The 19,643-nt window shown below is 47.7% G+C and overlaps 1 protein-coding gene across 2 annotated transcripts in view; it reads right to left on the reverse strand.

Moving 5' to 3' along the window:
* DERA (deoxyribose-phosphate aldolase (putative)) overlaps positions 1–19,643 on the reverse strand; it is a 64,877-nt gene that overhangs the window by 23,202 nt on the left and 22,032 nt on the right. The window contains exons 5-6 of one of the 2 annotated variants that reach the window (XM_015427407.1): positions 19,122–19,256; positions 7,507–7,635 (exon numbers count right to left, since the gene is read on the reverse strand). In XM_015427407.1, the coding sequence (XP_015282893.1) occupies positions 7,507–7,635; positions 19,122–19,256 (264 nt within the window). The remainder of the gene's footprint in view (positions 1–7,506; positions 7,636–19,121; positions 19,257–19,643) is intronic. The other variant, XM_015427408.1, reaches the window with a different exon arrangement.

The following is a 19,643-nucleotide window of genomic DNA, read 5'->3' on the forward strand; positions in this document are numbered from 1 at the left end:
TAAAGGGGTCTTCCCCAGGGGGGGTGTGGGGGGGGGGGGGGGCGAACCAGAGAGTAAAGGGGAAGAAGGGGCAGACGGGGGACAAACATAGTTGTGCAGACGTGAGTTTCATTTTAATCCTGAGCGAGCATGCCGTGCTGGCTTCACAGAAGAGGCAGGTTATGGACAGGGAATTTTAGCCTGACTGCAAGGAGTGAAGGTTTTTTCTGTTTAAACAGAGCATTTTCTTAATCCAGAATATTTTATGCCCGGCAGGAAATAGATGCAGGTGGATAGCTGTGTTGGTCTGAAGCAACAGAATAAAGTGTGAGTCCAGTGGCACCTTCAAGACCAACACAGTTTAATTCTGGGTATAAGCTTTCGTGTGCATGCACGCTCTTTTGCGCGGACTCTAATCTGGGAGAACTGGTGTAACAGGCCAGATTCCCCACTCCTCCACTTGCACCTGCTGGATGACCTTGGGCAAGCCATAGTTCTGTCAGAGCTGTCCTTGAAAGGGCAGTTCTTGAAAGAGCTCTCTCAGCCCCGCCTACCTCAACCTCACAGAGTCTGTTGTGGGGAGGGGGAAGGGAAGGAGTTTGTAAGCCACTCTGAGACTCCCTTGGGTAGTGAAAGGCGGGGTATAGATCCAATCATCATCATCATCATCTCCTCCTCTTCTTCTTGAATGCAGTGTTGTTCCCTCAAGGGCAGTCCTCGAAAGAGCTCTCTCAGCCCCACCTACCTCACAGGGTGTCTGTTGTGGGGAGGGGAAGGGAAAGGAGATTGTAAGCCGCTCTGAGACTCCTTCAGGTAGTGAAGGGCGGGGTATAAATCCATTCTTTTCTCTTCTTCTTTCTCTCTCATGCCAATGAGAAACCTGTTCAAGGCTTCCGCTGCTTCGAAACGCAGCTCTCACTTCTACCTCTCTCCACAGCCCCCTCCCAAAAAAAAAACCCAAGCAACTCATTCTGGGCGAGCGCAATCCCGAAGAACAAATGAAACTTATTTAACGGCTTTATTAAAATAGTCCATCATAATCATTAACATGCAGTCTCTGCCCAAAAAAAACACCAAAAATTAGCACTGCGTAGATTAAATATTTATAAGGAATACTCCTACATATGCGTATAAGAGAGTGGGAAGGCGGGCAGAAGCCTTAGTGTGAATCTTTGTCAGAGAATCAATTTTAAAAGAATTAGGGGGGAAATGGAAATGAAAACTGGGGGGGGGGGGGGTTGTTTTTCACTCCTGTAAGTGACTGCAGACTAAAATATCCATATTTTTTTAAAAAACCCAGCATCTGTTCGATGGCAGCTGTAAGTAACATTACCCACACTCGGTCAATTTATATCTTTCCCTTCTATTAAAAAATAAACAGGGCCCTTTAAATTATTCACCAGCAAATTAACATAAACTCAAAAGCCGTAGCCGCGCAAGCACCGACAAAGCGGCACCTCTCCTAGCTCCAGAGCGGCCGGTGATCTAAAACCTCTCATGCTGCACGGACTACCCACCTTCGGAGCCCCCACATTCCATAGCAGTGTCAATTTCATATCAATGCCATTTCCGTGTATGTGTTAAGCGCCGTCAAGTTGCTTCCGACTTATGGCAACCCTAGGAACGAATGCTCTCTCATGGATGAGATGGTTAGCCAGTGTTATTACTGATGCAACGGATATGAAGCTGAGCAAACTCCGGAGGACGACAGAGGACGGGAGGGCCTGGCGTGATGCGGTCCATGGGGTCGCGAAGAGTCATAAGAACATAAGAACATAAGAGACGCCAATGTTGGATCAGGCCAAAGGCCCATCTAGTCCAACACTCTTTGTCACACAGTGGCCAAAAATACCAGGTGCCCCCAGGAGGTCCACCAGTGGACTCAACTATGCAACTTAACAACAACAACAGGAATGAATGACCTCCAAAATGTCCCATCATCAACAGCCTTGCTCAGGTCTTGCAAAGGGAGGGCCTGTAGCTCCCTTGATTGAGTCCATCCATCTCATGTTGCGCCTTCCCCTTTTCCTGCTGCCTTCGACTTTCCCTGCCATGACCGTCCTCTCCAGTGGGTCTCGTCTTTGCACCATGTGACCAGATGTCATTTCAGGAGCGACCACATTTTTATCCCTCTCTTTGTCCAAAGAGCTCAGAGAGGCGTACGTGGTTCTCCCTGCCTCATTTGACCCACACAATGTTACGCTGAAATAGAAACTGGCCCAAGCTCGCCCTCCCCCCCCCCCCCGCTCCCAGGTCTCTGGTTCCTAACCCATCACTCTAACCACGACATGACGCTGGCTTTATCTAACAAAAATTAGAAAGCATATTGCTAACTCTTCACAGGCCTGACTAGTTTTTAAAAGTAGATATAGTCTTGTTTTTTTCCCTATACCTTTTAGTTAGGTTTAATCTACCCTGCCCCCGGTGCCAGTTTTTATGTTGCGTCATGAGCCGAGAAATTTCACCCACTTGTTCTGTGGACAGATAATCTTCCAAGACATTCTACTGTTGACCTAGTAGTGACAGTTCAATGGAGAAGCTTCAAAGGACAATTATAGCATAAAACAGCTGAACTACAATTCACTCACTAGTTCAGGACAATAGGACCTCCTCCTTCCCCCACAGCTGAACAGGGACATAGGATTCTGATCGCATAACTGATGCAAATTTTCTGCATTTCCCACCTACATGCATATCTCCTAGCTTTAATCAAGCTGACTACCTTTTGCACAGTACCTCTGCATCCTGATTCCAAAAGGCCCTTCTTTCAGGTGGGTATTGGTCTGCAGTAGAAAAGCAAGATTCCAGTCCAGTAGCACCTTTAATGACCAACAAAATTTCCAGGAGATAGGTTTTTGAGAGTCAAAGACCCCTTCATCAGATATGTATTTTTGCTGGTCTTTAAGTTACTACTAGGTTTGTGCAAAAAAGCTCCAAACCCCAGTATTTTTCGGGTTCAGGTAGGTTGAATCCGAAAAATACCAGTATTTCCCAATATTCCTGAATCCCAATGCCAGTAAGGTATTCAGATTTGGGAAATATTCAGGAAACCTGAATTTTTCAGCTCCATTATACCAATGGTCCCCATAAGATATAATGGAGAATAGATCCAGGGGTATCTGGGGCACTGGGGGGGGGCTGTTTTTTGAGGCAGAGGCACCAAATTTGTAGCAGAGCTGCTGGTGCCTCTCCTCAACCCCCTCCCCCCCAAGTTTTAAAAAGATTGGACCAGGGGGTCTGATTCTACGGGCCCCCAAAGAAAGTACCCCCATCCTCCATTGCTTTTAATGTCTTGGCAAGTGAACTCAGATAGGCTTTTATTCAGGTTCAGCTATATCAGTAGACGAATCAGATTCTCTGGTAAGGTATTTTTTCGGGTTTGTGTTTGTTTGTTTTTACTACTGGACTCCTGTTGTAGTTACTACTGGACTCCTGTTCGTCTCTGAGGTGTTTTTTCGGGTTTGTGTTTGTTTGTTTTTGGATAAACCAAATGCACACCCTTAGTTACTACTGGACTCCTGCTCGTCTCTGAGGCGCTACTGGATTTGAATCTTGCTCTGGCCTTTCTCTGTAACTTCCCTTCTACATTCTGACCTGGATATAAAGGCTGATGGATCTTCATTCTCAATCGTATTTGAGAAGGTGAGCTTTGACACATGAAAGGAATATACTGTTGGTAAGGCGCTACAGGACTTGTTGTGCTGTGGATTCAGTATCACTCACTCCTGAGGAGTTGTCTTTCCACAGAATTAGACTAAGTGAGAAAACAGTTACCCCGGGGGGGGGGGGGGGGTGCCCCAAAGGGAGGAAAAGGGGGGGGGGGGGGGATGTCACCCAAGAGATGTCAAACCTTTCCATCCAGTAATGGCCGCAGACGGTGCTGTCCTAAGAATGCGAGATGCTGTGCTTTCAAAATACAATCCGATGTACTTAGGTGCGACGGTGCATTCAACAGTGCACGTAGTCAGGCCCTAACAAAGCCACAGATCAGTGAAAGCTATTAAATATTTTCTTTAACTATATTTGTGGGAAACTTGCATAGAAAAAGCCATACAGGGTCAAGGAGGGGGGAAAAATATTGCTAACTGCAGAGCCACCTGCTGCACCACGGAGAAACTGCACCAGGGATTTTAAAAAGCAGCAAATAACGACTTTTTAAAACAATGGTGAACGGACAATTAAAAAAAATGTTTTGAAGTGGTTAGGTAATCACCACTTGGATTAAATGAAGGGCCATCTCTTGCTCTAATGGTCTCGGTGTTTAAAATTTAGACAGCCTGAAAATAATAGTGCGTCCTGGACAATTCCACAGCAAGAGGCAGAAGGCTGCACCTAACTCAGTTCTGCTAACTTTGATAGCACCAGACTGAACAGGCTTCCATCCTTCCAAGCTGACTCATTTCAGCAGGCTTAGAAAGATACGTGTGACCCATCTGCTCAAGACAGCACAGTAAGGCAGGGGTCGCCAACTGGTGCCCGGGGGAAACATGGTGCCCACCAACACCCTTCCTGGTGCCCGCCAAGTGTTTTTAGAAAGCAGGCCAGGCCGGGGGTGGGGCCTTTTGCCCAGCAAGGCTTCCGATCGTCCACTGGAAATCCCATTGGCTGTGCAGATTTCTAAAAAAACGTTGCTTCAGCGGCAGCTGCCACCACAGCACGAGGATCTTCACCGTGTGACTGAAGGTAAAAGCTGCGGCAGCCATTGCACAGCTGGCTCCGCCTCCTGAGGCAGCCATTTTTGTGGCTGCACCCACCCTGTGTCAGAATTCCAAAGAAGCCCACAGGCTCAAAAGGGCTGGGGACCAGTGTTCCCTCCAAGCTGTGCGCATGAGCGGCTGCTCATTTACACAGGCAGCCGCGCAGGGTCTGGCACTGCCCGTTGCCCATTTGAAGATTACAGTAGTTATATTCTGCCCAGGTTGCAAACCGCTCCGCTCAGTAGGGGGGGAAAATTAGAGGGAACATTGTTGGGGACCCCCCTGCTATAAGGTGGTATATGCTCTCTCTCATATACACACACACATATATATATACGTGAATACGGGTACCCCCCAAGTTCTGTGCTCTCCCCTATGTTATTGTACATTGGCTGCGGTCACACGGAGCATTAGGCATGCTAGAGAGACGGAAGATAAGCGGATTTCCCATCTGGGAAGCGTAGAGCTCCTGTGGCTCACCCGAGGCTTCACTCCGAAGATGCGCTGTAAAACACTAGTTTCCGGAAACCGCGGGGCATGGGCGGGCGTCTGATCGCGTTTCCGGTGGTAGTTCCGGCGCCCGCCCATGTCCCCTCGCAAAAAGGAGTTTTTTTCCAAGTCTCCACGGATGCGCACAAGCACCCAACGGAGCATGCGCACACTTTAGTTTTTTTAAAAAACCACAACCCCGTTTGCCCTGAGGCCCCGCTTCTTTGCAGCGCCGCAGGATTGTCCTGTGATCGGCACCTCCCCCCTAACCACGGGACCTCCATAGGACCTCCACGGGACGTCTGCTCACGCAACCGCGCGTTATTTTGCCCCGGGGTAAACAGCCACGCTTCCCCCCCGCGTTTTCTGGCCTGTGTGACCGGAGCCATAGTTTGACCATTATTTTCTTTATGTAGTTGATGTTTACTATTTCTTGGACTTATTTTGTTACCTTGGTTTCTATCTATCTGGGAGACCGCTTGGGCTTATAAATGTTAACACTAAACAATGGTTATTATCATTATCCCGGATCTGGTGGTCAGGTAAATTCCTCATTCCCCAAATGAACCGATCTACACTTGGGTCAGTTAGGCTGCGCTCAGGGTACCACCTTTGTGGATGCAGGACCAGCATCCGCTAAGAGCAGGGCCTCTTCCGTAGCTGCTCTGATGCTGTAGGATACACTTCCCCTTGGAAGTTTGCTTGCCCCCTCTCTGGTCTCCTTCTGGAGACATATGTGTACTGGAATGTCTTTAGAAGTATCACCCTTGTTAATTAAGATGAAAATCTGTCTTTCTGCTGCTGCTTTTGAATATATTTATTAATTGGCAACAGGATTTTTTAAAAAATCATTATGTTTTATTTCTCTGCACAGATTTGGAAACATCTGTTATTAAGTGGTATATAACACAGAACACACATGCAGGCACAGATAGATTCCGGTGGGTAGCCGTTCATTAATCTTACCGACCGCCACCATGATATAATCTCAGTTTTACTTATGCATCTTGGCTCTGACTGGCCCTTCCTGATAGCTGCCCCCCCATCTTTCTGTATGTAGGGCCTGAGGAAATTCTGTTTCATTGTATCTGAGGAAGTGTGCTTGCACACGAAAGCTTATCCCTTGAATAAAACTTTGTTGGTCTTAAAGGTGCCCCTGGACTCAAACTTTGTTACACATGCACAGAGTTCAGCTGAAGGGTGGGGTGCACACACAACAAAGACTTTTACCAAGCCGACAATTCCCCTCTAAAAGTAACAAGCACATAAACACAACAGTCTTTGCCTACGGTCCTGTTCAGAACAGACTGTACGCTCAGGCTGCATGTCTCAATATGGCTTCTCCTGGGTCTTTAGGTCTGTCACAGTATTACTTTTTGGCAACTGAAAAACAGCAGGACTTTTCAACCGCAATCCATAAGCAGAAACTAGGAGGAATCAGGGACCCACATATTTTTCCTTGCAGCTTTCAGATTCTCACTGTGTCTTCCACAAGTACGCTTCTGCAGGCACAACTCCAGAAACATTCCCAAGGAGGGGAGGAAAAAAAAAATCTAAACTAGCCCACCAAATCACTGGATATTTTTTTTAGAAAAAAAAGTTTAACAAGCTACCTCTAGGGTCCTTTGCCAAGAGGTTAATTTTAGTGATGTGGCACAGCAGTTTCACATTTTGAGCTCTGTAAGATCTGTGACTTGGTAATTTGTCAATGGGACCGAAAGGACAAAAGATCGTGGATTTAGAACACAATCACATTTTTATCCCATCCTTCCACCCAAGGAGACTCAGAGCGGCCCAGGTGCTTCCCTCATCTCACAATACGAACACAGGAAGCAGCCTCATCATACTGCATCAGACCCCCTTGGTCCGTCAAAGTCAGTACTATCTACTCCGACTGACAGCGGCTCTCCACTACAGCCTCCGGCAGAGGTTTTTCACATCACTTACTGCCTGATCCATTTTTTAAACTGGAGATGCTGGGGATTGAACCTGGGACCTCCTGCATGCCAAGCAGATGCTCCACCATTGAGCCACGGCCACTCCCAAATGGAAGACGCAGGAACAACAGCAACACCCAGTAACTGCATACACAGATGACGAAATGATGGAGAAAACAGGAGGCACTTCCTCCCACCCCTAGGCACCTCTGTGTCTGTGATTTCCCCCATGCAGGTACCGAGGGTAAAATCCAGACTCCGGCCCCCTTGGCAAACTCTGGCTGGAAGTTCTGACAAAGATGGATGATGACTTCCTAAGGCTGAATCCTACTCATCTGGCTGTTACTAGATTAGTCTTCCTAAATTTGAGAGGGAAAAAACAAATGATGTCTTATGAAAATTACCTGCCATCATGGCCACCAGACTGGCTTTATAGACATTAGTAAGCGATCCCAGCTCTCCGGTCCCCAAGATGGTCTTCATGTGAGCTTCGCCACAGGCCTGACGAAACTGACGGATCTCCTCAAAGAGGACTAGAAGAGAGGCAATTTGGAAAGAAAGAAAAGTTAAATGTCCACCTCTAGCTCAGTATGATCTGGTGGAACAGTGGTGGCGGCTCCTATTCAAAAGCCTGACGGAAGAGCTCCGTCTTACAGGCCCTGCAGAACTGTACGAGGTCTCCTCTGGGAGCTCGTTCCACCAGATAGGAGCCGCCACTGAAAACGCGAATTTGATGGTCTTGGGGTCTGGAACATCCAGGAGATTTTGGTTCCCCGACTGTAGTGCCCTTGGGGGAACATGTGGGGAGCCTAGCCAGTCTTGTCAGGTCTCAGAAGCTAAGCAAGGTCAGCCATGGTAAGTATGTGGATGGGAGACCACCAAGGAAGTTCAGGGTCACTACGTGGAGGCAGACAAAGGCAAACCACCTCTGAACACCTCTTGCCTTGGAAATCCTACCAGGTCGCCATGTCAGGTGCTAACTCAATGGCACTTTCCACCCCCACCCCCAGCTCAGTACTATGTTTTTCCAGATTCAGATTATTTATTTATTTATTAAATTTATATCCCGCCCTCCCCAAACGGGCTCAGGGCGGCTAACAGAAGAGGGATATGCCATAATTCAACAACTAAAAACAGAATAAAACAATCAATCACAAACAAAGTGCCGGTGCGCTAGAGAATAAGCTCTTATCAGTCCAAGATGGGGTTCCATTAACCAGCACAACCCATCAGCATAAGTTCCGGATAGTACTGTCGTCCTTTCATAACCAGTTCTTCAGTTCGTCTGGTCGTCTTGCCAGGGCCAGCTCACATCCTGGTAGAATCCACCGTCAAAGATGGCAACTTGGTGGTGGTATAGTAGCGGTGGCTCCTATGCGAAAGCCTGGCGGAAGAGCTCCGTCTTACAGGCCCTGCGGATTAACTTGTTAACTTTTCTCTTGTTTTGTTGATTTTAGAATTCTCTTTGTTGTAAGCTACCTTGCAGATCTTTATGTGGAAGATTTGGGTGGAAATACCTTAAACAAACTGAAGAATAGAGTTTACCTCTAAAAGAGAAGGCAAATGTTTGAAACCAAGCAAAGTCCCAAAATCCAGACCGCTCTGCTGTACTGAAAGACTGAAATGCCTCCTTTAGGAATATTAGTTACAACTCCACGGAATATATTGGTAAACCAGGCAGATTAGCTGCCACCGGAGAATACACGTGTGCTGCTATATGAAGCCGACTCACACTGCCAAGTTCGGCACTGTCCGCTTTAATGGGCAGTGTCTCTCCCATATCTCAGGGAGATATTCTTCCCAGAACTGTTCCCTCTAAGCTGTGGAGTCTTGTGAGCAAACTTTCTACTTTGTGGGCTGCTGGCATTAAAGTTGTGAGCGAATGATTTGGCTACTGCATAAATTCACTTGCTCTGGAGTCATCCTACCTGAGCTAAGACAAAAACCTGTGAGCTGGAGGCTAAAATTCTGTGAGCTAGCTCACACTAACTCAGCTTAGAGGGAACACTGCTTCCCACCTGAAATTGTTTAACTGAAGATGCCTGGGATTGAACCTGTGACTTTCTGCACATAAAGATGTGACACCCTGGTATTTGGGCAAAAATTCTATGGTAAATCTGGCTTCTACCATAGAGTTTTTGCCCAAACACCAGAGAGTTGTCCTCCCAAACACCAGAGTGTAATAATGCTGGATTTCCCTCTTTTTCTGGGTGAATTCCTCCCCCTACCGGCCAGCTGATCGGTGGCAGGAAGGAGGGGCCTGGGAACAGGGGATCCCCACCAGGAGATCTGGCAACCCTCAGCCGAAGACATTTTTATTTAGGATGGCATCTGGTTAAGTCACAACAAGTGGTCCTGAATTGTGAATAAATCTCGGTTCTTACGTTTTTAATGTGTTTTATTTTAGGTGTTTTCTCGGCAAGCTGCCTTGAGCTCCGTGAGGAAGAAAGGCGGCTAATCACTCCTTCAAATAAAATAAATGCATCAAAACTTGGTTCAAAATGAAGGCGTTTTAAAGTGCCGCGGGTTGTTTTAGAAGAAATGATATGCCTTTATTAGATATGGTTTCCATGTTCCGAGCCACCTCAGAAATGTATGCTGAGGGGGGCTTTTGTGTGTGTGTGTGTGTTTTAAAAAAGAAATATGGATAGAAGAAAAGGTTTCTATGAGGTAACTAATCTTCACTCAGACATTAATTCCTTGTTTAAGGATCTGTCCCTCGCTATCATAAGTTAGCAGGCAGCTGGACCCTGACTACCGCAAGCCCCCCCCACTATGGAATTCGCCCCCTCTAGAGTGCCAGACAGCCATCTGTGTTCCTGCCCCCTCACCTTTCAAAAGCATCAGAAGACATTAATATTCTTCAGATGCTTTTAGAGGACCCGCTGCTGGTTCTTTTTAATACATCTTTTCCCTTCTTTTCTGCCCCTCCCCGTTTCTCCCTTTCACAAAAAAGATTTTAAAATACAGCAGCCCTGTAATCTCTAAAACGTAAAGCATCCCACACATCAATTTAGAGGAGAGTATTGTCGTCATATACAGGGGACCTGTGTTTAACGTAGTTTTCTAACACAAAGATGACCCGGAGTTGAGTTGACCACCGATTGACATAAACTGCAGCTTAATTCAACTCTGTGAAAAAAATAGTTACTGGAGAGGACTTGGGATTCGTATGAATTTGGAGACAACAGGTCCAGCGCGCACCGCTGGGAGCTCGCCTCGGGTATAAACAGATTGTTATACATTTTATTGCCTGTAGATCAAGAAGAAGAAGAAGAGATTGGATTTATACCCCGCCCTTCACTTGGAGTCTCAGAGCGGCTTACAACCTCCTTTCCCTCCCCTCCCCACAACAGACACCCTGTGAGGTGGGTGGGGCTGAGAGAGCTCTGGCACAAACTGCTCTTTTTCAAGGACAGCTGTGCCAGAGCTTGTGACTGACCCAAGGTCACATCAGCAGGTGCAAGTGGAGGAGTGGGGAATCAAACCCGGTTCTCCCAGATTAGAGTCCACGCACTTAACCACTACACCAAACTGGGAGTCACCCTCTCCACGACCTGCGAAGCAAAAGGCCACATAGCTTTCTGTGATTTTTTGGGATATATATTTGCCTGTAAGAAACAGTGACAGCTCTCCCTCTTTGTCCTCGCAGATGACGCCCTCCGATTACAGCTCGCAGAGCTTGAGCACATCTGAAGTCTCTGTCTGCGTGTTTGTTCTAAGGAGGGTACCCTCTGCTGGATCAGCAGCTCCTAAGTCTCTCACTAGAGCACAAAAAAAAATGCTTTCCTTCCCCAACCTTTGTGAGCCCACAGGTGCCTTTGGAATGCTGACACAAAATGGATCCTGCAGGAGGCAGAGACAGCCACAAAATGGCTGCCAGAGCAAATCACACAGTGAAGATCCCGTGGCCCAATGGCCAAATACATGTGCTTTATAGTATGTTGTATATAGTTATATTATGATTTATTGTAAGTTATCGACTTAACTGCAACATACAAAAACAACGGCTTAATATGTTTATTTGCACCCTGTAAAGTCCCTAACCAAACCAATAAAAACATTAAAAAAAAAAAAAAGATCCTTGTGCCACGGTGGCAGCTGCTGCCAAAGAACCTTTTGAAAATCTGCACAACCAATCACAAGCCTTGCTGGGGAAAAGGCCCACCTGGCCCTGCCCACTTTCTAAAAACGCTTAGTGGTAGGGTTGCCAAGTGGCACTTACCTTGCCGGCAGGGGACTCCCGTGCGGATCCCGGCACGCGCGCGCCGCATGCACGTCACAGGAAAGTGACGTCATGACGCCGGGCACGCTGGGGGCGGGGCCACAACCATACAAGGGAAAACCATAGAGTTTTTCCTTGTATGGCCGTGGCCCCGCCCCCAGCGTGCCCGGCGTCATAATGTCACTTCCCTGTGACGTGCACACTGGGGTGGGGTTCCCCCCGGGGCCTAATTCCCCGGCATCGGGGAACGGGCCTTTGGGGTGGGGGGGGGGTTCCACCCCCTGGGGGGACTTGGCAGCCCTACTTAGTGGGCACCAGGAAAGGGGTTGATGGGTGCCCACGGGCACCGTGTCGGGGACCCCTGCGATAGTCTATGATATTTATTCAAACACCAAAGATTTGAATGAGAAACTTCTCACTAGCAGAGGAAGGGGAAATGGATATGTGGAGGGAAGAGAAGTGTCTGTGCCAAGGCACATGTGTTGAATGGATCTCTCATGTTCAGGAGCAGTATACCTCAGAATGCCAGATGGCAGAGGCAAACATGGGAGGAGGGCTTCGGTCTGAAACTCTGAGGCCTGATTTGCCTCCTGACGGCCCTTGTGTAGTGGTTGAGTGCGCGGACTCTGATCTGGGAGAACCGGGTTTGATTCCCCACTCCTCCACTTGCACCTGCTGATGTGGCCTTGGGTCAGTCACAAGCTCTGGCACAGCTGTCCTTGCAAAAGAGCAGTTTGTGTCAGAGTTCTCTCAGCCCCACCCACCTCACAGGGTGTCTGTTGTGGGGAGGGGAAGGGAAAGGAGTTTGTAAGCCGCTCTGAGACTCCAAGTGAAGGGCGGGGTATAAATCCAATCTCTTCTTCTCTTCTTGTGGGAATGGGGCGGCGATTAACCATGAAGGAAGCGGAGAGGCCAAATGATTAGTGTCACATTTCCAGCTCCGGTAGCTTCAAGTCCAGAAACACCTTAGAGACCAAGAAGATTTGGGGTATAAACTTTTGAGAGTCAGAGCACCCGTCATCAGACAGGAATGGGGTGGCCGTCCGCACGGAGAACAAGAGGATCTTTGGTCTGATCCAGCAGGGAACTTCGGATAGAGAGATGTAGGCCGATGAGGAGCTCGTCTCTTTTGTTCCGTATTTGTGAAGTACCAGGAGGAAAAGCTACGTGGAATAATTTTTTACCTTAAAAAATACCTTTTTTTTTTTTTTGCAGTAATGGAAGACTGTTAGAGAAAAGCTATCTATCAGAAATGAGTTTAGCAAATCCAGTGCAAGGACCCCGCTCCGAACCTAAAAAAAGGAGCCACACAATACACTTTGCTTTTATACTCCAATCCATTAGAGAGCACTTAAAATAATTGTTAAAGACCAGGCTTAGTCAATTATAGTTCAAGTGGCACAAAGATATTCAACAATAGGTAACAGCAGATTTAACTTAAAGCTTGGCATAATTGGACGTACACTAAAGTACTTAACGTTTTCAGCAATTTTTGAAACAAATTAAGCACTGAAAGACTGTTCAGAAAGTCCAGCAGTTTCCCATCAAGCACGACCCTCAACTTTGCCACGGGCTTTTAAAAAAAGCGTTAAAAAGAGAGTGAAAGAGAGAAAGAGAGAGAAATCAAGGGCAGATTTTCTTTTAAAAATCCACATTCCCGGTCTGATAATGCCGAGCGATGTCGCAAATTGCCTTTGGGGTGCATTTGCCTTTCTAATCGCAGGTGCGTGGGAGGGAGAGAAGGTGGTTTAGTGTAATTGTGCCTTTGTTGAGTCACCTGTTCTGGCTTTGTTCCTTTGCACTGAAAACTGGTTCGACCCCAAGAAATCCTTGGGTGCTGCTTCATGTCCCGCTGTCTTCCGAAGTTTGGAGAGGAAGCACACGTGACAGGGCCTTCTTGGTGGAAGCACCAAAACTTTGGAATGCTCTCCCCAGGAGGCTCAACTGAACTTTGACTAAAAACATTTATAAGTTCGCCTTTCCCTCAAGAACCCGGGACCCAAGGTGGGTAATAGATTAAAAACTATACATGTTACAGAAAATTTAAAACAGTAACTGGTCTTGGGAAAAGAGACGACACCCCCCCCATACACACAGCATCTTCCCTCCCTGGAGAGAAAGTTTCCTTTTTATCTACCATTACGCAGTTCATCAGCACAGACTCAGGGGTAAACTAGATGCTATGAACATACGCATAAAGCTGCCTTATACTGCATCACTGCCACCTCATAGGCTTCCATAAACATCCTAGAAGATGTTCTTGTAGCTTCGTCAGGGGCACGCTGCCACCCTTGCTCCAGTCGTCTCAGCTCTCGCTTCATCCTCCATAGCTCCGCGGTGTACCATGGGGCTAGTCTGGCACAAAAGCAGAGAGGGCGCCGGGGGCAATTTTGTCGATGGCTTCGGAGAGCTTGGTTCATCACGGTCAGGATTATCTACCCAGACTGGCAGCAGCTCTCCAGGGTCTCAGGAGGGGGTCTTTCACATCACCTACTGCCTGGTCCTTTTACCTGGAGATGCCAGGGGTTGAACCTGGGGCCTTTTGCATGCCAAGCAGATGCTCTGCCAGTGAGCCATGGGGTGGGGAAGTGAAATGTGTCTGGAAGTGTTTTGAGCTGTGGAAGTGGAGTTCGGCTTCTGGACTGTGACTCTGATGCAAACAAGGCGGTGCATGTCAAAGGGCGAGGGCAACCGTGGACTGTGTGAAGAAGAGTTGGATTTATCCCTGCCCTTCACTTGGTGTCTCAGAGAGGGTTACAATCTCCTTCCCTCCCCCTCCCCACTACAGACACCTTGTTAGGTGGGTGGGGCTGAGAGAGCTCTGAACGAACTCCTCTTGAGAGGAATTCTTGAGAGAACAGCTCTGAGAGAACTCTCCGCATGAGAGAACAGCTCTGAGAGAACTGTGACTGACCCAAGGTCACCCAGTTGGCTGCACGTGGAGGAGTGGGGAATCAAACCTGGTTCTCCAGATTAGAGTCCACCGCTCTTAACTACTACACCAAACTGGCTCTGAAGGAGGGTGGTCATTATGGGAGGGAGAGCACAGGGCAGTTGAATAATAGGATTTGCTTAGTGATCCTTAAATATTACTTATCTGGAGCCGAAAAACACATCTATTTAGTGTGCATTTTTAATATTCGGCTGTGTGTATATTGCCTATATCTGTGTATAAGATCTATATGCCTATGCAGCGCAGTTTGCTTTGTATATGTGCATGGGCCTCTATGGGCGTGTGCATATACACAAATGCAATAGCAGTAAGCTGCATCATATGTGAACTCTGATTCACAAAAGCTTACACTGAAATAAATTCTGTTGGTCTTTAAATCGCCACTGAGCAGTTTGGGAGAACCGGGTTGGATTCCCCACTCCTCCACATGCAGCCAGCTGGGTGACCTTGGGCCAGTCACCGTTCTGTCAGAGCTGTTCTCTCATGCGCAGTCCCTGAGAGAGCTCTCTCAGCCCCACCTGCCTCACAGGCTGTCTGTAGTGGGAAGAGGAAGTGTAAGCCGCTCTGAGACTCCAAGCGAAGGGCAGGGTATAAATCCAATCTCCTCCTCCTCCTCTTTTTCTTGCTGCTACAGACTAGCTTGTGTGGAATTGTCACAGTGCAGAGTTCCCCCAACGTGGTGCTCTGGGGCGCCATGCCCCATCTGGGGCGCCCCCCCCCCCCCCCAGGTTCCTTTCCAGCTGCCCCACTGAGTGCTTTCAGAAAGTGGGTGGGGGGCCGCAGAGCTTCTTGAGCTTTTGATGCTTATGTCCTTACCAATGAGGCCCTACCAGCGAGGCACAGCCCCTCCCCACATACTCCCCACACGTCCCTGGCTTCTCTACTTAAAGGGCCTGGTGATGCGAAGGACCTTCAACCTAAGATGCTGGAGAGCCAGTGCCAGTATGAGTAGACAATACCGACTGTGACGGACCAAGAGTCTGACTTGACATGGAACCTGGAGTGGATTTCTGCTCCCTGCAACCATGCAGGAGCTGTGGGGGAGGGGGGCTGCTGCCTTTTGAACAGCCACACGGGGGCTGATTCTGCTCAGGGCTGAAGCATGTTGGGAGGAAGGGCTCCCATTTCTCCTCCACGGGCTGTTTTCTGAAGTCAAAACAGCATTGTATGCCCAGTTTGGAAATAACACCAGTTCCCTACAAGCCGGTCTGTGACTAGGAAGAACCTGTTAAAAGCTCTGCTGTGTAGTTTGTGTCCAAGGCTAACCAAGGTTTCCCTTAATCCAGGAACTGGGGTGCCCTTTAGAAATGCTCTCCAGCTGCACAAAAGGACTGCTTGTCTGTGAGCAGACCACTTCCTGCTGCAGTGCCAATTCCATGGGGAAGTCCCAAATCTACATGGTTGGGTTCTTCCAATGCAGACCCGCCCTCAGGCAAATCTGGAGGGGCTGTGGCTCAGTGAAAGGGCTTCTGTTTTGCATGCATGCAGAAGGTCCAGGTTCAATCTCCGGCATCTCTAGTTAAAAGGACCGAGCAGTAGGTGATATGAAAGACAGCAGCAGGAGGAGGAGGAAGATGAAGAGGAAGAGGAAAAAGAAGAGGAGGAGGAAGAGGAAAAAGAAGAGGAGGAGGAGAAGGAGGAAGAGGAAAAAGAAGAGGAGGAGGAAGAGGAAGAGGAAAAAGAAGAGGAGGAGGAGAAGGAGGAAGAGGAAGAAGAAGAGGAAAAAGAAGAAGAGGAGGAGGAAGATGAAGAAGAGGAAAAAGGAAAAAGAAGAGGAGGAAGATGAAGAAGAAGAGGAAAAAGAAGAGGAGGAGGAGGTGGAAGATGAAGAAGAGGAAAAAGAAGAGGAAAAAGAAGACGAGGAGGAGGAGGAGGATTTATACCCCACCCTTCACTCAGAGTGGCTTACAGTCTCCTTCCCTTTCTCTCCCCACAACAAGACACCCTGTGAGGCAGGTGGGGCTGAGAGAACTGTGACTTGACCCAAAGTCACCCAGCAGGCTTCCTGTGGAGGAGTGGGGAATTGAACCCGGTTCTCCAAATGAAAGTCCGGGGCACTTAACCACTACATCAAACTGGCAACCAAACAGACCCTGGAGAGCTGCTACCAGTCTGAGGAGACAATCCTGACCTTGAAGAAGGTCTGATTCAGGATAAAGCAGCTTCATGTGGACACTAAGAACATCAAAGCATGTTCTAGAATGATTGGTTTAATGGAAGCCAGGGCTAGGCACAACAGCAGCTAACAGCGGAAGTTTGGTGTAGTGGTTAAGTGCCAGCTTGGTGTAGTGGTTAAGTGCGTGGACTCTAATCTGGGAGAACTGGGTTTGATTCCCCACTACTCCACTTGCAGCTGCTGGATGACCTTGCACAAGCCATAGTTCTGTCAGAACTGTTCTTGAAAGGGAAGTTCTCTCTGAGCTCTCTCAGCCCCACCTGCCTCACAGGGTGTCTGTTGTGGGGAGGGGAAGGGAACGGAGTTTGTAAGCTCTGAGACTCCGAGTGAAGGGCGGGGTATAAATCCAGTCTCTTCTTCTTCTCTTCATGATTGACTCGTTCAGCAAGTTACAAGATAAAGTACATGAAGCACTTTGAATGCTGAAAATGCTTACACTATCAGGGCCGGCGTCACGGGTCATCACTCAGAGACAGTCAAAGAAGCAGCGCACAAAAGAACTGTGTTCTTTCGCCTCCTTTAGGCACCCCTTCCCAATTGGCCCAGAGGACCCCAGCAATGTCTCAGTTACTCTTTCTGGCTTCTTGCTGACCCTGCCGATCAGTGTTTTTAAGTAAGAGAGCGAGAGAGGATTCGCTGGCAGGAGCTGCAGAGTGGGGGGGCCAAGGTCCAGGGAACACATTTTGCCTGGTCTCGCTTGGATTTTATGAACCGCGGGTATCCGCGAGCCGACGTTACTGAGCCAACATTAGGCTGCGGAAGGCCCTGAAGTGCAGCCGAATGCCGGCACAGAGAATCAGACTGCAAAGTCCGACGCAGTTCTTGTCGAACGGGTGGCTGGAACCAGATTCTCCAGCTAAAGCAAAGTTGCATACTAATGCACAGCTACTAATTGTACCCAAGGATTTGGGGGGCGGGGGGAGGGGGTTAACACGGAGCTTAGTTATTGGAGCACTGTCAGCACTTAGAGGCAAACCATTCAAGGTACATCAAGAGAAAACCAATTACAGGGGGGGAAGAAAACCCATCGTTTCCTGTATTATCAAGCCTACTAATTAATAGCATTCCGAGGAGAGAAGCAACAGCAGTCTAAACGGTACTGAGCGTGCCCCGAGATTCTGTGAAAACCAATTAGAAAACACACAGATTTTGTTGTCAGGAACCAAAAAAAAAAAAAACCGCACCACCCCACTTTATTTTTTTAACAAGATACCATCTAAACCGACAACCCCTTGAGTTCTTCTCAACATTTCTATTTGGAAATAATTAGAATGTTGGCACCCATGTAGTCTTGTTTTCCCCCCCCTCCTTGTTTCACATTAACTTAGACAAAAAGTAAAGGAAAATATTGTTTCCCCCCCCCTGCAATATTCTCTTGCAGAGAGCTCTGTAAAAACCTGTCATGGCCTTTAGCAGGCACTAACGAGTTAGGGTGACAAGCTCTTCTTATTTTCTTTTCCAGGTGATCACTAACTGCAGAAGCAACAGGGGGGAGGGGGAGTCAAGGCATGACAAAAATATTTGTTAACTCTGATTACATTCTTAACTTTTAGATTCAGGTCCCGTACCACCTTACAGACCAACAAGATTTCCACAGTGTAAGCTTCAACGCCCCCTTAGTCAGATACCAAGATATGAAGGAAGTGTTGACTCTCGAAAGCTTATACCTTGCAAATCTTGTTGGGCTATAACAGGGGTCCCCTACGTGGTGTCTGTGGGCGTCATGGCACCCTCCAAGTGTTTTTAGAAAACAGAAGAGGCCAGATGAGGTTTCTGATTAGCTACTGGAGATCTAATTGGCTGAGCAATTTTTTTAAAAAAATGTTGCTTTGGAAGCAGCAGTCACCACAGCGCAAGGTTTTTGGAGAGACGAGTGTGGAGATTTTTTTGGTTTTTAGCCTGTATGGCAGAAGAAGAAGTTTGAGTCTATCCTGTGTGGCTAAGACAATTGTTTTGCTTGTGAGGCTAAGACAAACAGTTTAGCCTGTGTGGCTAAGAGAGGCAGAGTTTCGCCTGTGTGGCTAAGGCTGTCGGAGTAGAGTTTCAGTGTTTTGAGAGACCCAGCTTTATCAGTTATATTTATAAGTTCCTAACTTCAACAACAGTTCAAAAATACCCAGAAACCTATTTTGTTCTTTGATAAATAAATCATTATTTGTTTAAACTTATCCCAGCAGTCAGAACAATCTTTCCTCAGGGCCACATAGTCCTCTGAAGTGCCCAGACACAGGGTCATTCTACCATAATACAGAGATTTGGAATTTTAAATTCCTAGTGGCAGCAGTAATCTACTAAATTTATGTCAACAGAGTGTGTTTTAGAGGAAATACAGTCTCCCCATTAAGGAGGACAATAACAGTCTCCCCATTAAGGAGGATGTCACAGTAACCTCATATTGTGGTTGGCCCCACCTCTTGGGGGCAGCTATCTTTACGGTTGGCTCCGCCTCCTGCTGCAGTCATTTTGTGGTTGCGCCCACCACGCTGTGTGAGAATTCCAAGATGGCCCAGATGCTCTTGCTGAGCTGTGAGTGGCTGGCAAAAGTGCCCCCGTGGCAACTGCCAAAGCAAGGGAGTATACCGACAGCCAATATAAGCACACCTTTTCTGGCGTTGAGTATTCTACTTGTATTCCTCAAATAGCACAGGGGCTTTTGCACACTCACCTTCCCATTGGCCCGTCAGGACCAAGGTTCTGTTAATTACAACGTCAATCTCTTTGGCACCGTCTTCCACAGCTATTCGGATCTCCTCCAAGCGAGTCTTCAAGGCCGTCTGCCCTGCCGGGAACCCCGTTGCAACTGAGAGAGGTACAACCACAAATCCATAACACAAATAATTGCAGGCTGTACATGACAGTGACCAAGTTGCGTTAGTGGTGAGACAGCCCTCATTGTAAACCTGGGTAATCTGAAGGACCATCCCATATTATCCATCATCCCATATTATCCAACTTGCCAGTTAAGACCTTCAGAGATGAGGTGGTGGCAATGAGAGACAGGGCATTCTCTGTGGTGCCACCTAGCCTTTAGAATGCCCTTCCCCTGGTGCCTACTTTACTTTCGTTTAGGCGCCAGGTTAAAACACATCCTTTCATCCATGCTTTAATGGAGGGTCTTATCCCATCAGATTTTTAAATTATCTGCTCTATTTTACAGATACTTGTTATGGTGTGTGCATATCTAATG

This window comes from Gekko japonicus, unplaced genomic scaffold, assembly GCF_001447785.1.
Source record: "Gekko japonicus isolate JY-2015 unplaced genomic scaffold, Gekko_japonicus_V1.1 scaffold2338, whole genome shotgun sequence".
In the NCBI taxonomy this organism is placed as follows: Eukaryota; Metazoa; Chordata; class Lepidosauria; order Squamata; family Gekkonidae; genus Gekko; species Gekko japonicus.